The sequence below is a fragment of the Felis catus genome, chromosome B4 (genome assembly GCF_018350175.1).
Source record: "Felis catus isolate Fca126 chromosome B4, F.catus_Fca126_mat1.0, whole genome shotgun sequence".
NCBI lineage: Eukaryota > Metazoa > Chordata > Mammalia > Carnivora > Felidae > Felis > Felis catus.
In genome coordinates this window covers 39,006,845-39,029,284 of record NC_058374.1, presented here as the reverse complement: position 1 = coordinate 39,029,284, position 22,440 = coordinate 39,006,845, and the positions used below count along the sequence as shown (strand labels likewise).

General features: G+C 48.2%; 1 protein-coding gene across 3 annotated transcripts in view; it reads left to right on the top strand.

Annotated features, from left to right (window-relative positions):
* CRACR2A (calcium release activated channel regulator 2A) overlaps positions 1–22,440 on the top strand; it is a 141,094-nt gene that overhangs the window by 69,928 nt on the left and 48,726 nt on the right. For all 3 annotated transcript variants that reach the window (XM_011283726.4, XM_019834378.3, XM_045061275.1), the window contains 4 exons: positions 118–301; positions 3,854–4,000; positions 18,196–18,286; positions 21,852–21,947. In XM_011283726.4, coding sequence (XP_011282028.2) covers positions 118–301; positions 3,854–4,000; positions 18,196–18,286; positions 21,852–21,947 — 518 coding nt within the window. The remainder of the gene's footprint in view (positions 1–117; positions 302–3,853; positions 4,001–18,195; positions 18,287–21,851; positions 21,948–22,440) is intronic.

Genomic DNA, 22,440 nt, shown 5'->3' with positions numbered 1-22,440 from the left:
GGGTTTCCCTTTTTCTTCCCTCAGAGGAGCCCCAAACGATTCCTGGCAACTAAGAATGATAAGGTCTTCCCGGGTGCATATTGCCTAATTCAGATCCTTGTGCTGTGCATCCTATAGGCCACTTCTTCTTCAGCCAGAATAAGCCAGGTCAGGAAGATGCAGGCGAGCAGGTTGAACGGCTCCAGGAAGAGAAGGTATATCAATCCAGAGGGGAAGAACATGCGGGCGGCATGGATGAAGATGAGGAGACTCAGTTCCAAACACTGATGGACAAACTTGGAGCCCAGAAGGTTTCCGAGGAGTAAGTGACGACAGTGATTTGGGGAATGGAGCCCAGCCTAGGAGCAGCCCCTTCGTCTGCCCTGTGCACCATTAAAGTTTGTTAAGCACTCAGCCAGGCCCCAGGTGCCAGGCTGCCAGCGAGGAGGCTTGTTCCGTACCACCTGCCCTTGGCAGACCCCTGTCTGTGCGCCATGGACCAGGGGCTCTGTGTCTGCTTTTTTACACTGTCTCTTGGGAAACACTCCTAGGCCCCTCTTCTCCCACTCTCCTCACTTCTACCCTACGTCGTCAGCATGGTCCTTGGTTCCATGAGGAGTGCTGTGCAGCACGGGGCGTGCCGGGCCTGGAGGGTTTCTCAGTGTGTTTTGCTGAGGCTTCCGGTCACCACCAGCCTGCCAGTATTTCCACCTCCCCCAAAGCCAGCCCTGGGTCTCAAGGCTGCAGGTCATCCCAGCCAGCCCCACGGTGCTGTGCTCCTGCCAAAGGTACCTTACGTGCAAGCATTTGCACACTGTATCCCTGAGACAAACCTAACCATCAGGAAACTGAGGCAGGAAGTGAACCCATTTGTACCAGCCCACTACTTGGATAATCAGTAGCTCGGCTGAAAATTTCAGATGGCTGGAACTTCAAATAAAACATAATCCCCCATTTCCCCCCCAAAATTTATCTAAGCCCTGACATTTAAAATGAAATGCAGTGGGCCCGCCTGGGTAGCTCAGTTGGTTGGGCGGCCAACTTCAGCTCAGGTCATGATCTCATGAGCCCCATGTCGGGCTCTGTGCTGCCAGCTCAGAGCCTGGAGCCTGCTTCAGATTCTGTCTCCCTCTCTCTCTGCCCCTCCCCTCTCATGCTCTGTGTGAAATAAATAAACTTAAAAAAAAATAAAATGAAATGAGATAAAAATAGGATAAAATAATAAAATAAAATAAAATAAAATAAAATAAAATAAAATAAAATAAAATAAAATAAAATGTGATGTAGCTGGTGGAAACCAGTGGCCTGAAAAACGTGGAATAACCTTCTTCTCCCTTTTCCCATTGCATTTTGCCTTTCCGTTTCTGGGTCCCCTCGGTCCTGGGTTAGCTATGTGTTCTAGGAGTAAAAATGGCCTAATGATTGGAGCTGATGTGTCCCAGGCTTGGGAGGAGAAGGAACTGGGATTGAGAATGATAAAGAGGAAGCAAGAAAGGAGGGGTCTGCACACAACACACAGGCCAGAAAAAAGATCTGTAGCTCTGTGGAATTTTGAGCAAATGATTTGATAGACTGTGTCAGAGTTGAGAAAGGCTGGCAAAAGCCTAGGAGGGATCCTGGTGAGAGGCTTGGGGGGGGGGGCGGGGTGGGGTGGTGGGGAAGCATGTTTGACCCCAGCAGCAGGGGCAGCATCAGGGGCAGATCTTCTGGGCGTCGGCTGGGGCACGTGGGTGTGCAGGTGGGTGGGAAGTGCATGAGACAGAGACCAGACTCAGATCATCTAGGGGTAAGAGGCACAGCGACCACTGCCAGTGACCCTGTGAAGCCTCTTCCTAGCGGTGGGGGGAGGGTGGTGTGGGTGAGCCGAGGAACCGTCATGAAAGAGAGGCACTTCTCCATCCACCCATTCCTTCTGGGGAAGCCCCCTTCCTGGCCAGGCTCTCAAACCAGTCTACCCAATGTTACCCCGAGGGCTCGTGTCAGAGGCCAATGCAGAACTGAGCCAGCATGAGGCATCCTGGGAAGGCTCAAGGGAGGGTTTCCACAGTGGTCGCAGACATTGATATGTAGAACACGGTGGCCAGCACCTTCCATCCCTGTGGAAGCTAAACAAAAGGCAGAAGGCTCGTGTTGCTGCATGAGGGGGGTGTCAAGACCACGGGGCCCCAGATGAGGAAACAGAGGAGGCTGTGAAGACTTCAGAGGTCTTCCAAGATTTCACGCTCCAGAATAGCTTGTGTGTTGTTCTGGAAGCAGGCAGATGGGTCAGCTGACCTCCCAGGGTCTCTTCTAGCCCTGCACCCCTAGCCCCTTCCACCAGGAGCAGAAGCAGTAGGCTGGACGTCTGGACTCCCAGCTTTTCGCAGTTGTCCAGTTGGCTGAGTGATTTGGCAGTTTAAGGGCCTTGGCTTATTTTTCATCAAGAATTGACAGATCTGTCCCTTCTCCAGAAATCTGGAAGGGAGTGATGTGGCCATGAGTAAGTGGTTCAAAGAGCTTTGGAAGAGGGTCGTGTGGGTCTGCAAATCTTACTGGAGGCTCTAGCCGATTGGCTGTCCCATATCTGTGCCCCAAGCACATGGCTAACATGCACTGTCAAATGTCACTTGTTTTTTAAACATTAAAAAAATTTAATGTTTATTTTTGGGAGAGTGTGAGCAGGGGAGGGGCAGAGAGAGAGGGAGACAGAATCCATAGCCAGCTCCAGGCTCTAAGCTGTCAGCACAGAGCCTGACGCGGGGCTTGAACCCATGAGCCACGAGATCATGACCTGAGCCAAAGTCAGATTCTTCACTAACTGAGCCACCCAGGCACCCTTCAAATGTCACTTCTCAGGCAAGCTTCTCAAATATAGCACTTGTTACACAAGAACAAAGGATCTTATTCTTTATTCTGAGGGTTCCTGGTTGTAGCTCCCCTCAGATCATGGTGGTTTTAGAATTTCATGGGTTACAGGTTGGACCGCTGTTCTGGCTCAGTTTGATGGTCGGCTGTTTCTCCAGACAGGGAGAGCATGGTCCGCAGGGTACGCCACTGCCTTCGTCCTCCCATCACTGATCAGTGTGGCCCTGTGAGTCTCTCCTGCTCTCCAGTGCACACCTGCCCTGTGTGCCTCTTAGCCAGGGGCAGTGGGGGTGGCAGTGGCTCTGGACATGTCACTCTGTGTCTTTGTCTCTCTGCCTGCCCGCGTCCCTGCCAACTTTCTACTTGTCTTGCCCTGTGTGCACATACATCCTGCAGATTTGCACCTTCCCTTCCTTTCTCCTGTCATTCATTCCTGGTGCCACCAGGCCCCAGTGGGGTGCTGCATATTCTCCTCCATTCCCCGCAGTGACAATTGCTTTCTGCCATCCATCAGATGGCATGTCTTTACCTCTCAGCTGTGAGGACCGTCCTTCCTGGGGTGACAGGCTCTCTCCTTTAGCTCCATGGCGTTTGTCCTCACATGCACCAGGCTCCTGTCCTCTCTCCTCTTCCTGACATTCTGAGATGCTCCCAGCACGTGGCCTTGCACAGTCAGCACCACTAGCCCCTGGGGAAAACCAGAGCATGGAAGCAGTGGAGGGTGCGGTTAAGGAAGTGAGGACAGAAGCCAGACAGCCCGAGTTTGACTCTTGACCCTGTCATTCAGCAGCTGAGTGATCTGAGACAGCTCACCTCACCCTCTTCCGGGGGTAGTAGAGCACCAGCCTGGTAGGTTACTGTGAGGGTCAAATAGGCCAATGTATATAGAGTACCTAGCATACAGGAGGCACTCAATACATGCTAGCCACTCCTGTCATGATCATGACAACGGTGTTCTGGCTGTCACTTTCACATCTGGGAAGCTCAGTGTTTGCATGCTCTGACATCAGTGTCCCCCTTTCTGTCGCAGTGAAAGTGATATCAAGCAAGTCTGGCTGCAGCTGAAGAAGGATGAGCCTCACTTACTGTCCAACTTCGAGGACTTCCTGACCAGGACCTTCTCTCAGCTCCAGGAAGCTCATGAAGAGAAGAATGAACTGGAGTGCGCCCTGAAAAAGTGAGTACCCAGCCTCAGCCATTCTCTGTTCCTATGTGTGGCAAACAGAAGCAGAAGGTGCGCTTTCTCATATTCCGTGAAGCCTCCTTGTCACTGTCTGCCAGAGTGGGGCCCGGGCCCTATGGAGGCCGTGATATATAGATACTGTCAAGCCCTTGCTCACTTTTATCAGGCCCTCAACATATGCTAGGCACTATTCTAAATATGCACACCACCTCATTTGGACCATTCACTGTATTTTTTTCAAGTGCATTTATTTATTTTGAGAGAGAGAGAGCATAAGTGACTGGGGGAGGGGTGCAGACTGAGAGAGCAGGGGAGGGGCAGAGAGAGAGGGAGAGAGAGAATTCTAAGGCTTCTTGCTGTCAGCACAGAGCCCCACGCAGGGCTCGATCCCACAAACTGTGACATCATGGCCTGAGCCGAAATCAAGAGTCAGATGCTTAACTGACTGAGCCACCCAGGTGCCCCCTGGACTATTCACTGTTACTCACACTTTATAGATATGGAAATTGAGGTACTGAAAGATGAATGACAGGCCCCAGGACATACAGCTTGTAAGTGGCAGGGCCAGCATTCAGGATGAGATAGCCTGGCCCCTGAGACTGCACAGAGAGGGTTCCACAGCCCGGCTCTCCACACCCGCCCCCCCCCCCCCCCCCCGGCTCTAGACCTGCCCTTGGTCCCACTGAGTACCATCCTGACCACTGTCGGGAGCATCACACCCTCACATCTCTCCTGCCATCTCCTGGCCACCAGGGCCTCTGCAGTAACTAGTGGTTTCTAGTGCTCCCCCTTTGCTTGGAGAAATCATCCCAGCATGAACCTGAAGCCAACCTGAGTCAGCCTTGTGCCACAGCCGTGGGGCCACACAAATGCTCGTCCACCTGTGAGAATGGTGTGCCATTGGGGTACCACACTTGTCCCTACTCATCAAGTGTACGTTACAGCACTGAGCTCACATTTTGTGAAGCCTGGTGTAACCAAGAATGGTTCCTAATCCTGAAGGTGTGGCCGAAGTACCGGGCTGGGTTTGGGCAGCACTGAAGTGGTCCTCCGGGTGACTGCACATGCTCTTGTCCCTGCCCAAAAATCACTCCTATGGCATGGGCAGCATCAACAGTCCTAATGCAGACCACAGGCCCCTCCTTGCGAAGCTCCTGGTGCCCAGCACCATGCCCTGGGGACGGGGCTTCAGAGTCTATACTGACATGGCCCTGGGGAAAGCACGCAAGCCCCTGATTTAGAAAGAGACCACCACATGTCTGTGTCTTACTGTGTAGATCAGTTGTCCACACATTGCCCTGAACTCCTTCGCATCTTGTGTCACCCCCAGATCAACTCTAAAAATTACTTGTTGGGGCCCACCGGGTATACACAGGTCTGGAAAAAAGGACCTTTAAGAGCCTGAGTTATGAAAAAATTGTGGCCAAATAATACCGGGGAAAGCACAGTTTGGCTGGAGGCGTGTTATGAATATTCTGGGCAGAGGCCCCAAGGCTCAGAGAAAAGAAGGATTGAGAGTATACTTCTATATAGTTTTTAGCTGATTAAGTTGTGACTCAGGCAGATCTGAGTTTGCATCTTGGCCTTGCTCCTTAATAGCTGTGTGACTCAGGCTAAGTTACTTAACCTCTCTGAGTCTCAGCTTCCTTATGTGTAAGATAGGGATGATAATAAAATACTGGCACATAATAAGTATTCAAAGGATGTTAAAATAATAATACTTACCATTTTAAATAAGTATGTTTGTCAGTATTAGAGGATTTGCCTGGTTAAAGTGAAGAGTTTGAGCCTGGATATGACCAGTGGTGAGGTTTAAAGATCCCTTTACCCTTCCAGACAACATGGTATACAGCCAGTAGCATTGGCATCACCTAGAACTTTCTTTGGAATGCAGAACCTCAGGTCTCACCCCAACCCTACTGATTCTGCATTGTAACAAGATACCCAGATGCTTTGTGTGTGGGTCTGAGAAGTGGGGAGCTGGGAATCAGGAGCTCTGGATTGAAGTTATGTGTGGCTCTCCAACCAGCTAGCTCTGTGACCTTGCTCAAATCTTTTGGTCTCTCTGAGCTATGGTTTTCTCACCAGTAAAATAAGGGGCTGTTTTAGTTTCTGACTCTCCCTGCAACCCCACTTTCCTCTGACCCCAGCGTTGCTCACCCTGAGGAGCCACAGAAAAAGTCAGGTGGTGCCTCCCAGAGAAGAGGGTGCTCTTTTCTCTAAGGAAGGTGAGAGGAGTCACAGCCTGAATGGGCAGGCAGCGACCCAGCTCATGGCCTGGAATCTTCACTGTAGGATGCTTCTCTGCTGGCCTGCACTCCCACAGGGAGAGGCCAGCGCTCTTGACTTGTTTCAGAGCTGGTTAGCCCTCACATTCATCTTAAAGTGACCTCGTTTAGTGCTTTTGCCCTCATTTAATGACTATTAAAGAGTTCTTGAGATGAAAGCCAAGGTCACTCTTGGCTGCATGTGCAAAACTAGCTCAGCCAAAGGTTCCAGTGGATTATCCCTGCCAGGTGCATCTGCCCTGGGTCAGCCGATGGAAGCCCCCTCCTGGCTGGAGAGCTGTGGTAGGATTAGGGGTCCCCAGAGCTCCCTAGCCCACCTCAGGGGTGTTCTCTGGGTGCAGAACCAGAGACCACAGGCTGTAGTGAGCAGAGCACTAAAATCGCTCAGGAGAAACCCAAGCTCTTGCCCAGGCACTGCCACTGACCAGACGTGTGACCTTGGGCAGCTTGCTTTATCTCTCTGTGTGTCGGTGTCCTCCCTGGTGACCTGAGAAAATAGGTGTGGTGTTTTTCACACTTTTTGTGATTGTGAGTCACCAGAGGAAATGCATTTGACTTTGCAACTCGCATACACTTCTGTGTGTGGGTAACTGAACATTTCCTGAAATGGAGCTCATGCTTCCCGCATGTGATGTACTCTGATATTCTCTATTAGAGCCTCTTTTATTCTCTTGTCTTCTGTTAAAGAAACCAGAAAGGTTGATCACATCAGGGCTTCTGGGTTGTGACTGAAGCAGCTGATCTACAGGGGCTCTTGCAGCTCAGCTGTCAAACAAGCAAACAGGAAATCCCGATAACGTATAGACTATTTCAATGGGAGGCTTGACGAATAGCCCAGGGTGAGGTTAAGTGATTCTGAGACATCATCGAGGAGATGAATTTGGAGGTTTGGGGATGTGTGCGGGAGGGGCATGTCCAGGCATCAGTGAGGGGGGAGAATGGAAGCTCTCGGAATGGCCCGATTCAGGCTGGAGTCGGGGGGATCTTGAGGACGGTCTGAACCCCTCCCAGTCTCCTCCGCAACTGGTTTTTCAGTGTGGGGTATAACATGTTGACTCCACAAGGCCAACAAACGCCTGTCCCAGACATGGCTCAAGTCATTGCCACTGTGTGTCCCCTCCCCCCCCCCCCCCAGGCTAGGCACCCAGGACACAGGGTGTCCTCGTAGCTCGCCTTAACAAGCACTTACTCTGTGCCAGGCTCTGAGTTAGGCAAATAGAACACAGAGTCCTCATCTTGAAGAGTTTATGATCGCACTGATAAGGTCGAGCTCATGCTCATAAAAATTCTGCAACAAAGCCAACCAGAGAATTCGTACCGTTGAAACGCTAGACAGCGCTGACATAGGCAGCAGAGGCTTTTGCTTCCTCCTCCTTTTCCAAACCACACACCTTGTTTATCCCTCCTGTGGAGCCCAGAGAACATGGGACTGACTGGTGGGGGCGGGGGGAGGGTCCTGTCCCAGCTCCCCAGGCTGAGTCATGTCCCTCAGGGATTCAGTTCTGCTGCAGTGAGTGAACCAGGTCTGCTCTGGCTTCTGGGAGGGAGGGCTGTGCAGCTGGCCTGAGCGCCTAGGGAAAGCTCCTGAGAGCTGGTGTCAGGAGACCAGGGGCCCTCCTTACCTCACTGCCCTGGATTGTTTTTACAATCTGTATATTGGGAATAGGGGGAAAAGGCAAGTCTGGGAGCACTCAGTCTCTCACCCCTTGTCCCTTGGAGTGGAGCTTGAGTCAGATCTTTGATACAATGTTCGACTCTGTTGCGTGTTCACTGGGAAGAAGCCACGGCCCATGGGGCAAGGTGGGGACATGGTCAAATGCACAAACCTGGGGCCAAAGCCCAGTTCTCCTGTTGAACTTCAGAACCTACAGGAGCCTCCACATCTCTCTTAGGAAGTGGAGGCCAGATGAATGGAGCCACGCTCCTTGGTCCACTGCGCAGAAGTTCAGAGAACTTCACATTTAGCGTGATTAATATGGCTTAGGCTTCGGAAGAACTTCTGACTATCAGAATTATGAAGTGCTTTGCCATGGAAAACATCTTCCCAATCACCTTTTCCTGGGTGGGGCGGGGGGCGGGGGGAAGCTTCAGCTTTCCAGGGGATGGACAGCGATACTGTCTAGAGACAGCAATAGATTCAGACCTTTTGCCAGAATCACTAGTGGAAGTTAGGGCCCCACCCAGGAAAGTCTGATTTATTTGGTCTGGGTTGGGGGCTCAAAGTCTGCATTTAAAAAGTATCCTTAGGAATTCTGACTTTTGACCAGGGTTGGAATCTGCTGGATGCATGGACTTGATTGGCCCCTTACCAGGATCTAATCCTGAGGCTGAGGGTAAGGATGAATTAGGTGGTGTCTGGAGAGTGCTTTGAACTCTTGGAAGAAAAGTGCTTTCTAGATCAAAGGCAGGTCGCGGCTGTGCTCTGCTTACTCAGTCGTCTGCAGCTCAGTAGCCTGGAAGGCCACCCAGGCTGCCTATTTCACATCACTGGTGGACCACACTTGGCTTTGACAAACTTATCAGCACCCACCAGGGCCACATTGGAATCAGTTCCTCATCTGTACAGTCTTTCTCATCCAACTGAGTCAGGCCCCATGCAGCTTCTTGAGGGCATGGGGGCCCTTAAGTTGCATCTCCTGCCCAGCCATTCTCTAGGCACTTTCTGTCCAGAGTGATTTCCCTGGGTTCTGGGACAGTGTTCAGACCAGGAGGGAATGTGTCTCATAGCCTGACAGTCTCAGCTATGATACCTGCTGCTCTGACATAAGCCTGAGAACTGGGATTCTATGATATGAAGCTTCAGGGACATGAGAGTCTCTGGGGGAAGAGGGGGTCATTGTTTCCTTGGCCTTGCCTCCAGATATGGCAGCAAATACTGCAGCATATATATGGCGGGTGGCCCTTACATTCCATCTGTGAAGGACTTTATTTGCATGGTTCTCCAATGTTAGCTTGCTTCGGAATTACAAGAGGATCTTGGTTAAAGGTAGATTCTTAGGTCTCTCCCCCAGAGAGTTTAGATCAGTATGTCTTGGGGAGGGAGCCCAAGAATGTTCATCTTAGCATACATCCCAGTGGTTCTGATGCACACAGGCTACACACCACACTTTAATTTTTTTTTTTAGTGTTTATTTTATTTTTGAGAGAGAGAGAGAGAGAGAGAGAGCACGTTTGCAAGCAAGGGAGGGGCAGAGAGAGAGGGAGACATAGAATCTGAAACAGGCTTCAGGCTCTGAGCTCTCAGCACAGAGCCCGACATGGGGCTTAAACCCACGAACCGTGAGATCATGACCTAAGCCTGAGTCAGACACTTAACCGACTGAGCCACTCAGGTGCCCCAGCACTTTGAAAAAATGCTGCTCTAGCCTCTACATTTTTCCAAAATGTATCAGTCTGCAAAAAGCACGATCCAGGGTGCCCTTCCAGTCTGGGATTTTAGTCTCTTTCTTAAGGTGAAGATAAGTTTTTGGTGAGGGCTCTAGGTAATGATGCTATGGCTTAGTCAAGCACATGTTTTTTATTGGTATATTATTATCTGAGGCAGAAGCACATTTTTATCTGAGAGCAGATTGAAAGGTGAGGACTGTTTGTGCTCTGTGTACACCCTGGGCATGATTTGTAAACCTGACTAATCAAGAATGGGTTGCTTTATAGGATGGGATAAAGCAGCAAAGTTGGTTTATACAAGGCAGGAGAATCTAATTAGGGAGAAACCATCCATCTTGAAAATCCAATTGGCGATTATAGAGCCTGCAGAATTTTGTACAAATTCTGATGTGTATCCCTCATTCAGCTCCACTCCAGTCATGTGTGTGTGTGTGTGTGTGTGCGCACGTGTGCGTGACAGAGACAAACAGACACAGAGACAGACACAGAGACAGAGAGAGGGAGGCAGTTAGAGAGACTGAGAGAGACTGAAGATTTTTCTAGTAAGAATTCTCTTTGCTGTCTAGAGACTGCAGCTGCCTGAAGCAGGTGGCAGGGGGCAGCGGTGAGCCTGAATCCCTCATGTACCTTTCTCATCCCAGCCACTAAGTAGGCTGAGCCTGAACGTGCTTCCATTTTCTTCTCTGGCAAATAGCAGACTCCTTGAGAATTTTCTGGCCCAGGATCTTCACTCTGTGCTCAGTACACATGGGGGAGATGGGTGGGAGACATGGGAAAAAGGGTCAGGCCCTTCTGGTGATCTTGGCCTTCTCCAGCCCTGGTGGGGCACCTACTCTGGTTCACACTCACTCTACAATCGAAAGGCTCCAGATGGGATTTGGATTGTTGATGATCCTGAGCACAAATGTATGGAGTTACCAGTGTAGACACTCAGGATGCTTGGGAAGACACTGTGGTGTCATGGATGGAACAGGAGACTGGGACTCAAGGCCTGGCTTCTCCCCTGTACTCAGACCTGGACTATCCAGATGCCCACAGACAGGTTACTTCCTTGCTTTGACCCTCATTTTCTTCATGTTAAGCTCAGTCTATGATGAGGAGGGGGATTCTTCCTCTCTTCACATCTGCCTTTCACCAGATTGTGCAAAGTAAGAGACATACTGATCAGACCACTGCCCCGCCCACATGGAGACATGTGAAATCAGAATGGTTAGTCTCCAAGGCCAGAGGCATTTCTAAGTTCTGCCTTGAGTTCAAGCTTCTGAAATGTATTGAAAGTGTAGAAAAATGCCATTTGTCCAAGGTTAAGACTAGACCATTTAGGGAAAGAAGAAGCTACCTTTTTCCTGAAATGATTTCAGCACCTCCTGCCTAGAATCTAGAAGGTTAACCAGATGACTTTCTGAGACCCTCTGAAATCTGAAGGGATTCTGTTCCTAAGTGCAGACAAAAAGGAACGAGGGAACGGGAAAGAGATATTTTGACCAGCAGTATTCTATAGTAGGAAGGCCTTGGCCCGTGTGTCATTAGCTGGAACCCCAGTGGTACTGAGTATTAATGCTTTCCTCCAGTGTGGTACCTTAACTCTCAGTGTGCAAATCACTTTGTGAAGGTTAATTAATTTTCACAGTCCCTGTGGGAACCTGGCAGGGTAAGTTAATTGCTAACTACATCTCGCCTTCCAATTCCCTGCAAATAATCTGTAAATGTCTCTCTGAACCTAAGCCTTGTACTTACATGAGAATCACTATAATCCCCACCCCTACTTCCTTCCCCCACATCCCACCCTAAATCTTCAATATCACGCACATGTGTATATGCACACACACGCTTAAGGGCCTCCTTTAGACAAGGGGCATCTTCTACAGTTAGACACCCTGGGTGGCATTCTGCCCACTATGCTGGACCTGGGCTTTTCATCCTGGCTTTCACTAGGACTCATTCTTTCATATCCATCATGCCCTATGGTATCCTCAGTATATAATTGTTGCTTCTTCCCTTCACAGTTGAAAATCTCCCTTTTCTGGACTCAGCCCCTCTTAACTTGTTCCCAGAGAACTCTGTTATCCTCCACACTACTAGAGTAAGGGGCTTTGTCCACTTCCTTCCAGGAAGGGCTCTCTTGTCACAGAGTTATTATCAGCCAGAGCCCAGGAAGGCATAGCAGGGTGGGGTCTACTCCACAGTATGTGGCTTTTTCTTCTGTTCCTTTCCTCTATGCCACGTTAGCATTGGACTTGGTGTTCTTAGATGCTAAAGTCCTGGTGTACAGAGCCCATTCCATAAGTCTAAATTATTTTACCTAGAGTGTTACTTTACAAAGGGCTTAACGAGTACTTAATGTTGATGTCTCCCTCCTTCCATGCTTTGTCTTCTCTCCTGAGCCAACTCAGGTCTTGTCCTTCCCCAAGTCTTCTGTTCCCTGATGTTGCCCTATTCTCTCACACCCCTGTTGCTGCATCATTCCCCTTCAGTCTCTACTTGCCCCTTGGCTGAAATTTGAAGGAATTAGAAAGCAGCAGCTCTCAAAAGGGTGTCAAAAACCCCTGGAGAATCAGAGAACTCATTTACTTAGAATGTATTAAATGCATACTATCTGCTCCCTATTGTGCTAAATAATTCCACATGCATTATCTTATTTAAACCTCACAACTTCTCTATAAAGTAGGTATTAACCATCTGATTTTCCAGATACAGAAAACCTCAGGCCCACTGAGGATATGTGACTTATCCAAGGCCAGAAAGCTTGTAGATATCAAAATCAGGATTTGAACCACAGCCTTTTTACTCTGGGTCTAATGAATTCTGAGACAACCATAGCTGTCAGCAGGGGGATTATAACCTAGACTACACTGGAATATGCTAGAGGCACTATCCAGCCATTATACAGAAAGAGCAAGAAAGCAAGAATAAATATTGGTGCTCATAACTCCTTTGCTGCCTTCTTTCTACATTTGTTTCTCTGTCTCACTGAGACTTCATGTCTCTTTCTCTTCCTTTCCTTTCATCTCCCTATTCTCTGTCCCTCCTCCCCCTATAGCTCAAAATGACTAGGCACAGATAGCAGACAGGGGATAATTAAATAAAGACTGGGTTGTTGGGGAGTGTTTTAAGGATGACTAATAGAAGATAAACTGGATATTTATGCCCACAAGTTATTAATAGCTCAGAGAGCTCTATTCCAGATTACTGCCCTTGTCTCTTTCAATATTTTTACCAATGGCAAAAACAAAGGGAGATAAGGAAGAATATTTTGTAGTAATAAAAAGAGTTCCATCCACAAAGAAGATACAACAGATATAAACTTTTATGCATCAAACAACATAGCAGCAAAATAGATAAGGCAAAAACTTTTAGAAAAACAGAAAATTTGATAAAAACAGACTTTAGAGGACTTTAACAAACTTATCTAGGATTTGACACATTAGGCAAAAAGTACAATATGTATGTAAAATATTTAAAACTGTCAACCAGCAAGCTTAATTTAAGAGATAAATGTAGAGCTGTGCACCTCACAGTAGAATACACATTCTCCTCATGGAATTTATGCAAACATTGATCATGTTTTTGGCTACAAAGCAAAGGTTAATAGGTTCCAAAAAGTAGATACCTTACTAGTATATTATTTTTACTATAATACAATTATTTTACTGTAATACTATAATACTATAATATAAAAACAGCAGTTTTTATATTAGAAACACTCTTCTGAATAACTCTCAGATGAATTAAATTGTCAAAACCAACATATTATTTAGCTTACATTATGACTGAAATTTTTAAATATCAACAAAGCTTGGAAGGTCATTGAGTACACTAGATGACCAGTTGGGATCTATTAAGATAATGTCAGCCTGGAAAGATGGACTGAATCTAACAGAATTACATCCGAGCTCTTATTCTGGTGTCCAAAAAGCCAGTGACAGAAACACAAGGTGGAAGAGATATGATTCAGTAGCACCATCTTTAAAAGAAAAACAATCACACAGACTTAAGATTTAGAGGTTTTAGTCGATGAATGGGTTCAGCATTCGTCAACTGTGATGTGGCTGCCAAGAAAAGTTAATGTGATCTCAGGCTGCATGAATAGATATGCAGTGTCGAGAACAAGAGAGGTATAGTCCAGCTCTAAACTCTGCTAATCAGACTTGATACACTGGGCATTCAGTCTGGGGCTCCATGGCTTGAAGAAGCTAAATCAGGGCACATTCAGAGAAAAGTAAAGAGAAAGGTGAAGGGACTTACAAAAAAGAAGAAGAAAGTCCATGTGAGACGTGGTTGGAGAAAGTGGAGAGGCATGGCATGAACCCAAGCAACCCCTTGAAGTCTTAATGCTGTTTTCAAATATATAAAGGGTTTTTATGCAGAGGAGAGATAAGGTCATAGAAAGATATATTTCTGTGAGTCAGAATATTCCAAAGATGAAAGAGCTGTTTAGAGATCCAGCCAAGTTCCCTATTGCTGGAGGTGTTTTAACCTACTTTGGGTAAATACATGGCGGGGACATTGTGGCAAGGATTTTAGCACTGGGAAAATAGGTGATTGGATCAGATGAAACTTTCAATTCTGAAATTCTTCAGTTCTTCTGGAATCTGGTATTCCTCCAGTATGGTCCTTCCATGGGCTACTGAGTTAGGTATCCCAAGTCTTAAATTGATTTTATACACATTTTCAGCATTCACATTTTGAGCACAGACCCTGTGGGTGACAAAAATGTCTGAGTGTTCCTAACCTAGTTGAGACAGCATAAACCCAGGTGAAACAGTTTTTGAGGATTTTATTTATTTTTTTTAATGTTTATTTATTTTGAGAGAGAGAGAACATGCATGAGCAGGGGAGGGGCAGAGAGAGAGGAAGAGAGAGAATCCCAGGCAGGTTCCACACTGTCAGCACAGAGCCTGATGTGGAGCTTAATCCCACGAACCGTGAGATCATGACCTGAGCTGAGGTCAAATGCTTAACCAACTGAGCCACGCAGGCGCCCCAGTTTTTCAGGATTTTAAAAGTAAATGTTCATTGAAAGACATTTGATATTCTAAGAGTTGAGAGAAGAGACAGTGAGGATTAGAATAGGTGAGGAAATCCTCATAGAGAAGACTAAAAAGTGTAGGTGTGCATCAGGCAATATGAGTGGTTTTAGAAATTGTGGCAATATAGATGTATATAATAAGCAGACGTAATTGGTTGCCTCTTTCCTTTGGTGGAGGAATATGGTGTGCCCGCTGGAACAGCACATGCCACATGTGCAGACCTTTTTAGAGTGTCTCTCCCTGTTACTGTTCTCACGGCCACTGCAGAGCTCTCCGCAGACACAGGCTTCGGGCTCAGTGGCTCCTGCTCACACACAGCCTGCGTCTCTAATGGATTGATCTGACAGGCACTTTTATGGACGAAGCTTTCCGCTCTTCATCTTCCTGATTGCTTCTCACCTTTACCCAACCCAGCAGCACTTTTATCCTTGAAACTAAGACCTTCCTCCCCCTTGGGGAGCAATGGCCCTTGCCCTCCACAGCCATGACAGTAATTACAATAATAAATAATCCCTTATATTTATTTAGGGCTTTGCAGTTCCAAATGCTTTTCACGCCAGCTCTCTTGTTTGTTTGTCATGCCGGTGCTATGAGGCACTCCGGGCCGGTGCTCCTCTGGGACATAACGAGGTCAGAATGCTCAAGGTCACACTGAGAATATGAGCAGGTCTTCTGAGCCCTGAGCTGGTTTAATGCTATGAATGATGTGAACAGCACCATGATGCTCCCCATTCCTAGGGCTCGTGTGTCTGACCCAGGCTGGTCATGAATCAGTCAGTTCTTGGGGCACCTGGGTGGCTCAGTCTATAAAGCGTCCAACTTCAGGTCAGGTCGAGATCTCATGGTTTGTGAGTTCGAGCCCCGCATCGGGCTCTCTGCTATCATCACGGAGCCTACTTTGGATCCTCTGTCTCTCTCTCTTTCTGCCTCTCCCCCATTCTCTTTCTCTGTCTCTCAAAATAAATAAACATTAAAAAAAAATGAGTCAGTCTTTTGTGGGATTCATCTTCTGAAAGCCTTTGGGCCTGGCCCGGGTCCCCTACGATGCCAAGTGTATTCTAAAGCATTTCCAGAGGGTTGGTTTCACAGATAAGTCTGGTTGAGCTGGACCTAGATGCATTGAGGCCCACCTGGAACCCCTGGGCTTCTCTGCAGTGGACCCAGCCTTTGTCAACGAGGGCTAGAAGTAGGCACCATTCAGCATCTACCTCTGCCTTCCCCCCATTTGTTTTTTAGCAGTCTGCAAAATTACTTACTTCATGACGAGTGAACTGATATGTGGGCATGAAAAACAGTTTATTAATTTAATCAAATAAAACTTAGAGCAAAGTTAATGTAACGCAGTTAATGATAGTGTAGAATTGGTTATTAAGCACAATGGTAAACAGCTTCTATGGATGACTGTAATTAGTATTACTTTATCAGAGAAAATCAGTTTTTAAATTTCTCCCATCTCACTTTATTAGGTCTTCAGTATTTATGTAGTTGGAGTCACTGTCTAAAGTTATCTAGCACCTGAATTTCTTCAAGCATAGGAAGATGATTGCAGGGACCAAGTGAAGACTTTCTTTCTGAAAGTCCCTTGAAACAATATTCATTTCTGTCCTTGAACTGTTCCTATTCAATAGCCAGTGCCCTTGCTCCTCATTTCCCTCTATATTTCTTTGTATTTATTATGGGTTAGCTCATAACCAGCTCATAACCAAAAATTCTGTCATTTACCAAGAAGGGATTTCTTTCTGTTAGCCAGCAAGACATTTCCTACACCCAGGATGGTAAACACAGGCTCCAGCTCATGGAAGTCTTGGAGAGCTGTCACCTTTTGTGCTCAGCAAAAGTATGGCCATGGCCATACTCACTCAAAGGATTTCTGGTCTTAGGGGTATGGCCGGGAGAGGGAACCTAGAGGCTTCTGGCCTGATATGAGTGACGTTGGCCGTGGAGACTTACACCAGTTCCTTGTCTGGATCAGTTTTATGGTTTCTACAGATCTAGAAGGATATCAGTCAAAATGGCTCCTTTGAGTCATAGTCATGTGGTTTAAAGGTACCCCAGCAGGTAGCAAGTGAGGAAGGGACATCTTTTGGTGCAGCAGGGAAGGCTGGCACTGGATTGGAGTCGCAAGTGGATATAAGGCGGTAGGGGTTGAAACGAAGGTCTCAGTGTAATATATACATTCCCATCCTTAATCTTTTGTTCAGAAATCTCCCTAGTACCTCTCAGAATTGAAAACTGGAGCTATTTCCTCAATTATTAAAGTCTCCTTACTTGCGTGAAGGACAGAAAGTGCTTATCACCATTTCAGTTTAAAATGGCAAGTGCCAAAATCTGCAGTATGTGTGTGTTCAAACAGCCTTGGGAGCCAAGACATCAGCCTGCTCCTGAACCTGGATTTCCCTTAACAGGTGAGGAAGAAGAATGGGAGGGACTCAGAGAGAGAGAGAGAGAGAGAGCCCTTAGCTGCAGGTCAGGGAAGAGGGGTAACTGTTCAATGCCCTGGAAATGGGAATACATTGGAGTGATAACTTCCATCTCAGTTCAAATGCTAATACCTGATCCTTCCTGTTTGAATTTGGAGGTGGGGGCTGGGGGTGGGGAGGCATTCAAAGAAGGATCTATTTGGGGAGAGAAGGAGGAACAACACCAGAGATGACCTATAGCCATAGCCATATTTGTTCCCATAGCCATATTTGTCTTGGTCTCTATATAGGAGCAGAGTACCCAGGTTTTTCCTTCCTGTCCTGTGGGGCTCTTCAAGTGTAGGGAGAAGATGCTGGCAGGGAGGAGGAGGGATGTCTCATTATCACTGCCCACCTTTAACCAGCCTGCCCCTTCTCATACTGTCTGCCTGGGGCTGTGGGCCTGAGATGGCATGAGCACTGGCCAAGTGTGGCCCCCACTTCCTTTGTAGGGGGCATGGTTTCCATGATTGTCATTGTCATGGAATCTTTTGTCATCTGATGAGAAATGTGGATCACATAGACTTAAGCACACAATTTCAGGAGAACCCTATGACAGTATACTTTAGACAGGGATGATGGAGCCAGGTAGAGAGAAAGCATCCACAGTGGGAAGGAGATAAACCAGGAGCCCAAATAGGAAAGAAGCCCACACAACACAACTTTATACTGTCTATAGGTGTAGGGACCAGCGGACAATAAGGAGGTGCGTTCAGCAGAGGCCAAGGGGCTTGTTGTTGAAATAAAGCAGAATTAAGGAAGATAGAGCCAAGGAAGCTTCACTGAGGAACGTGTGGGTCATCTGGGACTGATGGCTTCCTCATCTAGGAGGAGGACGAGGTCCTGCTGGGCCTCTATGGTCAGCTAATCCTGAGGAACTGGTCCCACCTGACCTATGCAGTCGTCCCCACAGCCCCAAGCTCCTGTTGGGATTCTGGTGCCCAAGCTCCAGAGGATAAATACTCTGGGGGATAAATGAATTTTGGTGTAGACCTTCGCAGACTCTCTTTCTGCCACCTCTGCAGGAAAATTGCTGCTTATGATGAAGAAATCCAGCATCTCTACGAGGAGATGGAACAACAAATCAAGCATGAGAAGGAGCAGTTTCTCCTGAAAGTAAGAGTCCACACCATGGCTTGGCTCTGAGTACCAGGTGGAAATATCGCCTACTCTGACTACCTCCCCCAGTTTAAGATTGCAGTGCCCCCACCTGTGGCACTGTGGATTCCCTGTCCCTCTGCTGCTTTATTTATATTTTTCAAGACATTTGTCACCTTCAGACATGACATTTAATTTCCTTGTTTATTTTTGTTGATTATGGTCTGTCTCCTCCTACTATCATGTAAGCACTGCAAGAGCAGAGATCTTTAAAAAAATGTTTATTTATTTATTTTGAGAGAGAGAGAGTGTATGAGCAGGGGAGGGGCAGAGAGAGAGGGAGACAGAGAATCCCAGGCAGGCTTTGCACCGTTACCGCAGAGCTCGTCATGGAACTCGAACCCACAAACGTGAGATCATGACCTGAGCTGAAACCAAGAGTCAGATACTTAACTGACTGAGCCACCCAGTCTCCCTGAGAGCAGGGATCTTTATCTTTACTTGTTACTGTATCCACAGCCCCTCAGCCATGCTTGGAACACGGTTGGTACTCAGTAAATACTTATTGAATCAATGAATGACTGAACTAATGACGAAAGGATGAAGGTGCATGTGCTTACCAGTTACAGCAGCTTGGAGACCGGGTCTGATACTGGCAGGTCCCAGACCTGGAAGGCAGGCCCACCCAAATGCAGTCCATTCTACTCCATGCCCAGCAGCTCCTCTAGGGGGACCATCATTAGAGCCTATGCTTCCCATCCTTTCCCTTAGACACCTAGAAAACTTAATAACCAAGACAAGTCAAATCCCACCCTTCTCGGACCCCATGGGAGAAAATGCAGAGCTCACATACCTCGTTCCGACTCTGGCATCTAGCCTCCTAGCAGCCTCTAGCCTGCTGTTTGTCTTGGGAGGTCAGAATTGGTGAAATTCTCTCCTCTTCCAAACTAAGCAGGGTCCTTTTGGGAGCATATTTATAAAACAAAGCTACAGGAAACTCTCTCTTACCCATTTTTTCATTATCCACTTGGTGAGTTCTCAACAGAAAAGTCATTGATCTTGAATGGTAGCTTTAGGCTGCCGTTACAACAATCCCATGAACTGGATGGCTTATAAACAAGAGACATTTATTTCTCACAGTCCTGGTGGCTGGACATCCAAAATCAGGGGGCCAGTGTGGTCAGGCTCTGGTGAGAGCCCACTCCCTGGTTCTGGCTGTGGCCCTCTCGCTGCATCCTCATGGGGCGAGGGGGGCAAGTATGTCCATGGGATCATCACCTTGGGGGTTAAGTTTCAACATAGGACTTCTGGGAATATAGCAGAGGGACCACGTCTTGCGCTGCCTCTCAGAACAGAACCTGGGCTATTGCCACAACCCTTCTCTCCTCCTTAATGCAGGTTGGTTTGAACCAGTTTTTATTTATATGCTGATTTGGATTATCTATACCGAGGATCTATTTATTATCACAGATACCATTCAAAAGGAGATGAAGTCTGAATGCTTTCCAGAAAAAGCCCATCATACTCTCCAACTAGAGCCCTCTGAAGGCTTGTCTGTATTTCCAGACTCCCCCTGTACCCATTCTTTCTTAGAGCTTTAAAACAGTCTGCCTGTCCCCTGCCCTTCAGCATAGTTGGATAAGGCAGACAGAACTCACACACTTGTCACCCAGCATACCCTAAAATAGTTTTCTGAGAACAGTAGCCTTTTTTTTCCTGCAGTAGGAGAGTCACTCCCTTTACCCCAAATGATCTACTGCTGGGCCATGACTACAGGTCAGAGGTCCTAGCTAAAAAAAGAGGCCTGCTTCCAGAAGCAAAAGGTGGGCCAAGGTGTGGGAACTGGGAATGGGAAGAGGTGGGAGGAAAAATTTCAAGGACACATTAGGATCATGTAAGAGTATATGACCACACCACTGTACCCTTCACCCCCCATTCCACTCCCTCCTTCCCTTTCTAGTACCCCAGGCCTTTCAGGCCCAGTGCCTAGGTTTTCCACTTTTGCACAAACACAGAAACTGTTAAAATGTGCGTGGCTTTGCAGACACAGGCTTTTGCCTTGTCACAACGTGAGGACAGTGGTGTGACAGTTTATGACAGCATGAGAAGGGCTGGGCCTTCTGGCTCTACATGTAGCAGTCTGTTTGACCACGAGGGAAATACTTAATGACTGGCACACTCCGGCTCAAGGAAAATAGACGCCCCCCCTCGATGCTCTGTGCTGGCCGGGGCTATAAGGCACTCTGCAGGCCCACCATGGGGATGGCAGCATCCGTGCTGGACTTGTGGAGCTACCCGCCTCCCCGGCACTGTTCATGGGGCACCTACTCTGTGAGTGACAGCCAAGCTGAACGAAGCAGGTTCCCCAGTGAAGGTGTTGACAGCAGGAGCTTCCCGGTCAGATCTTCCCCCTCTCGTTGCCTGTGGTTGATGTGAGGGCGATCACAGGCTGTCCCTGAGCTCCATGTACCTACCTGAGAACAGGCTGAGGACCAGGTAGTGTCTACAAAAGATGAGTCCAGGAAATAATTCTGAGCCTTGGAACGGACGTGTCCAAAGGCCTGTGTCCTGAGAGTGGTTGTGTGCTCCCAACCCCCTGGTGCCACCATCACACCCAGCCTCATAGCCCCTCTAGTGTCCAGCATTCCAGGCTGTCCTCCAAGGCAGGTGGAACCCCAGGGGCTCCTGTCATGAGCTCTATGCACATTATAGTGGTTTCTTCTCTCCCTGCAAGTTTCACACCTCATTTCTGCCTTCAGGGGAGTGAAGAGCTGTAGGTGGCCTGCATATTTTTGTTTCTGTCCTGTGAACAAAGAAACAATGATAGATGAATGAAGTCAAGTCAGCTAGGTAAGACCAGGGCTGGAGCCCCAGTCTCCTGACGCCCAGATGAGGGACCTTGTACCAGACCAGGCTCTGTGAGAGTGTCAGGCGTCCAGACAGCCCACACAGTTTTCTCTTTACCCCACCCCAAGCCCTTTCTCACTGCGTCAGCAGCTTCCTGAGTGGGGAAGACCAGTTCTAGGGTGGGAGGGGAGGGGCTGTGGATCACAGAGGCAGAGCTATCACAAGAGCAAGGCTGGGACACCTCAATCATGGTGGGACACGGTGAGGACCTAGACCTTCAAGGGGAAGAAGTAATGCCCTGTGTTTCCCGAGCGAGGGGTAGTGTGAGGGAACAAATGACTGTACCCAATGTGGAACAGAATATCCACATTAGAAGGATACCCCCCCCCCCAATTTAGAGATAAAGAGATGGAGGTGTGAGATTCTCTATGTTCAGTACTCCACCACTAACCAACACTGTCTCTCTCTGGGGGAGCGGTGCACAGTCATTGGTCATGGTCACACATGGTGGGAGTTGGGGAGTTGGCATGACCCCTTATGAGCACTTGCTCTGTCTCCGTCCCAGTGGGCCTCCCTGACCAGCCAGGCAGGGCATTGAAGCCCTGGAATGTTGTGGGAAGGGCCCTACAATCCAAAAGGATGGGGAGGCCCTGCTGTTGAGCAGGTGCAAGGTGGGGGACAAATCGCCATCCCAAGTGCCCTGGGGCCTCACGCGTCCTTCTCTCCGGCCCGGCAGGACATGGAGAGGTTTCAGGCCCGCAGTCAGGAGCTGGAGCAGAAGCTGTTATCCAAGGAGCAGGAGCTGGAGCAGCTCATCCAGAAGCAGCAGCAGGTGCGCCTTTGCCACAGCCTTGGAGCACCTGGTTCCTCTCTCCATTCCACCCCCCCCCCCCCCCCGCTCTTGCCCACTTCCCTGCTATTCACTCAAGGATTTGGGTTTGTTTGTTTGTCTGTTTTTAATCGGAGGAGAACCATTTAGCTGTACAAAAGATAGCATTTTGAAACCACAGGTGATCTCAGGATAAAGCCTTTACCTCTCCAGCGCCAGGTGTTTAGTTGGGAAAAGTTGCCAAGAATTCTCCCTCGAGGCATCTGAAGACATTGTCAACCTAATTACACCCAGGAGCCGCCAGAATGCCAAACATTAATTTGTTTCCTGCATCCTGGGTAAGAGGAGAGGGGGGTGCTGAGGTACAAAGGACGAGTCACTAATGCTTTGTGGGAGGCTGCAGTGATGTCTTCCCACTGGGATGGCCATGGATGCCTCCAGCTGGAAGAGACTCTTCAAAGATCAATTTGCCCATCCCCTGTTTTCCTGTGCTCCC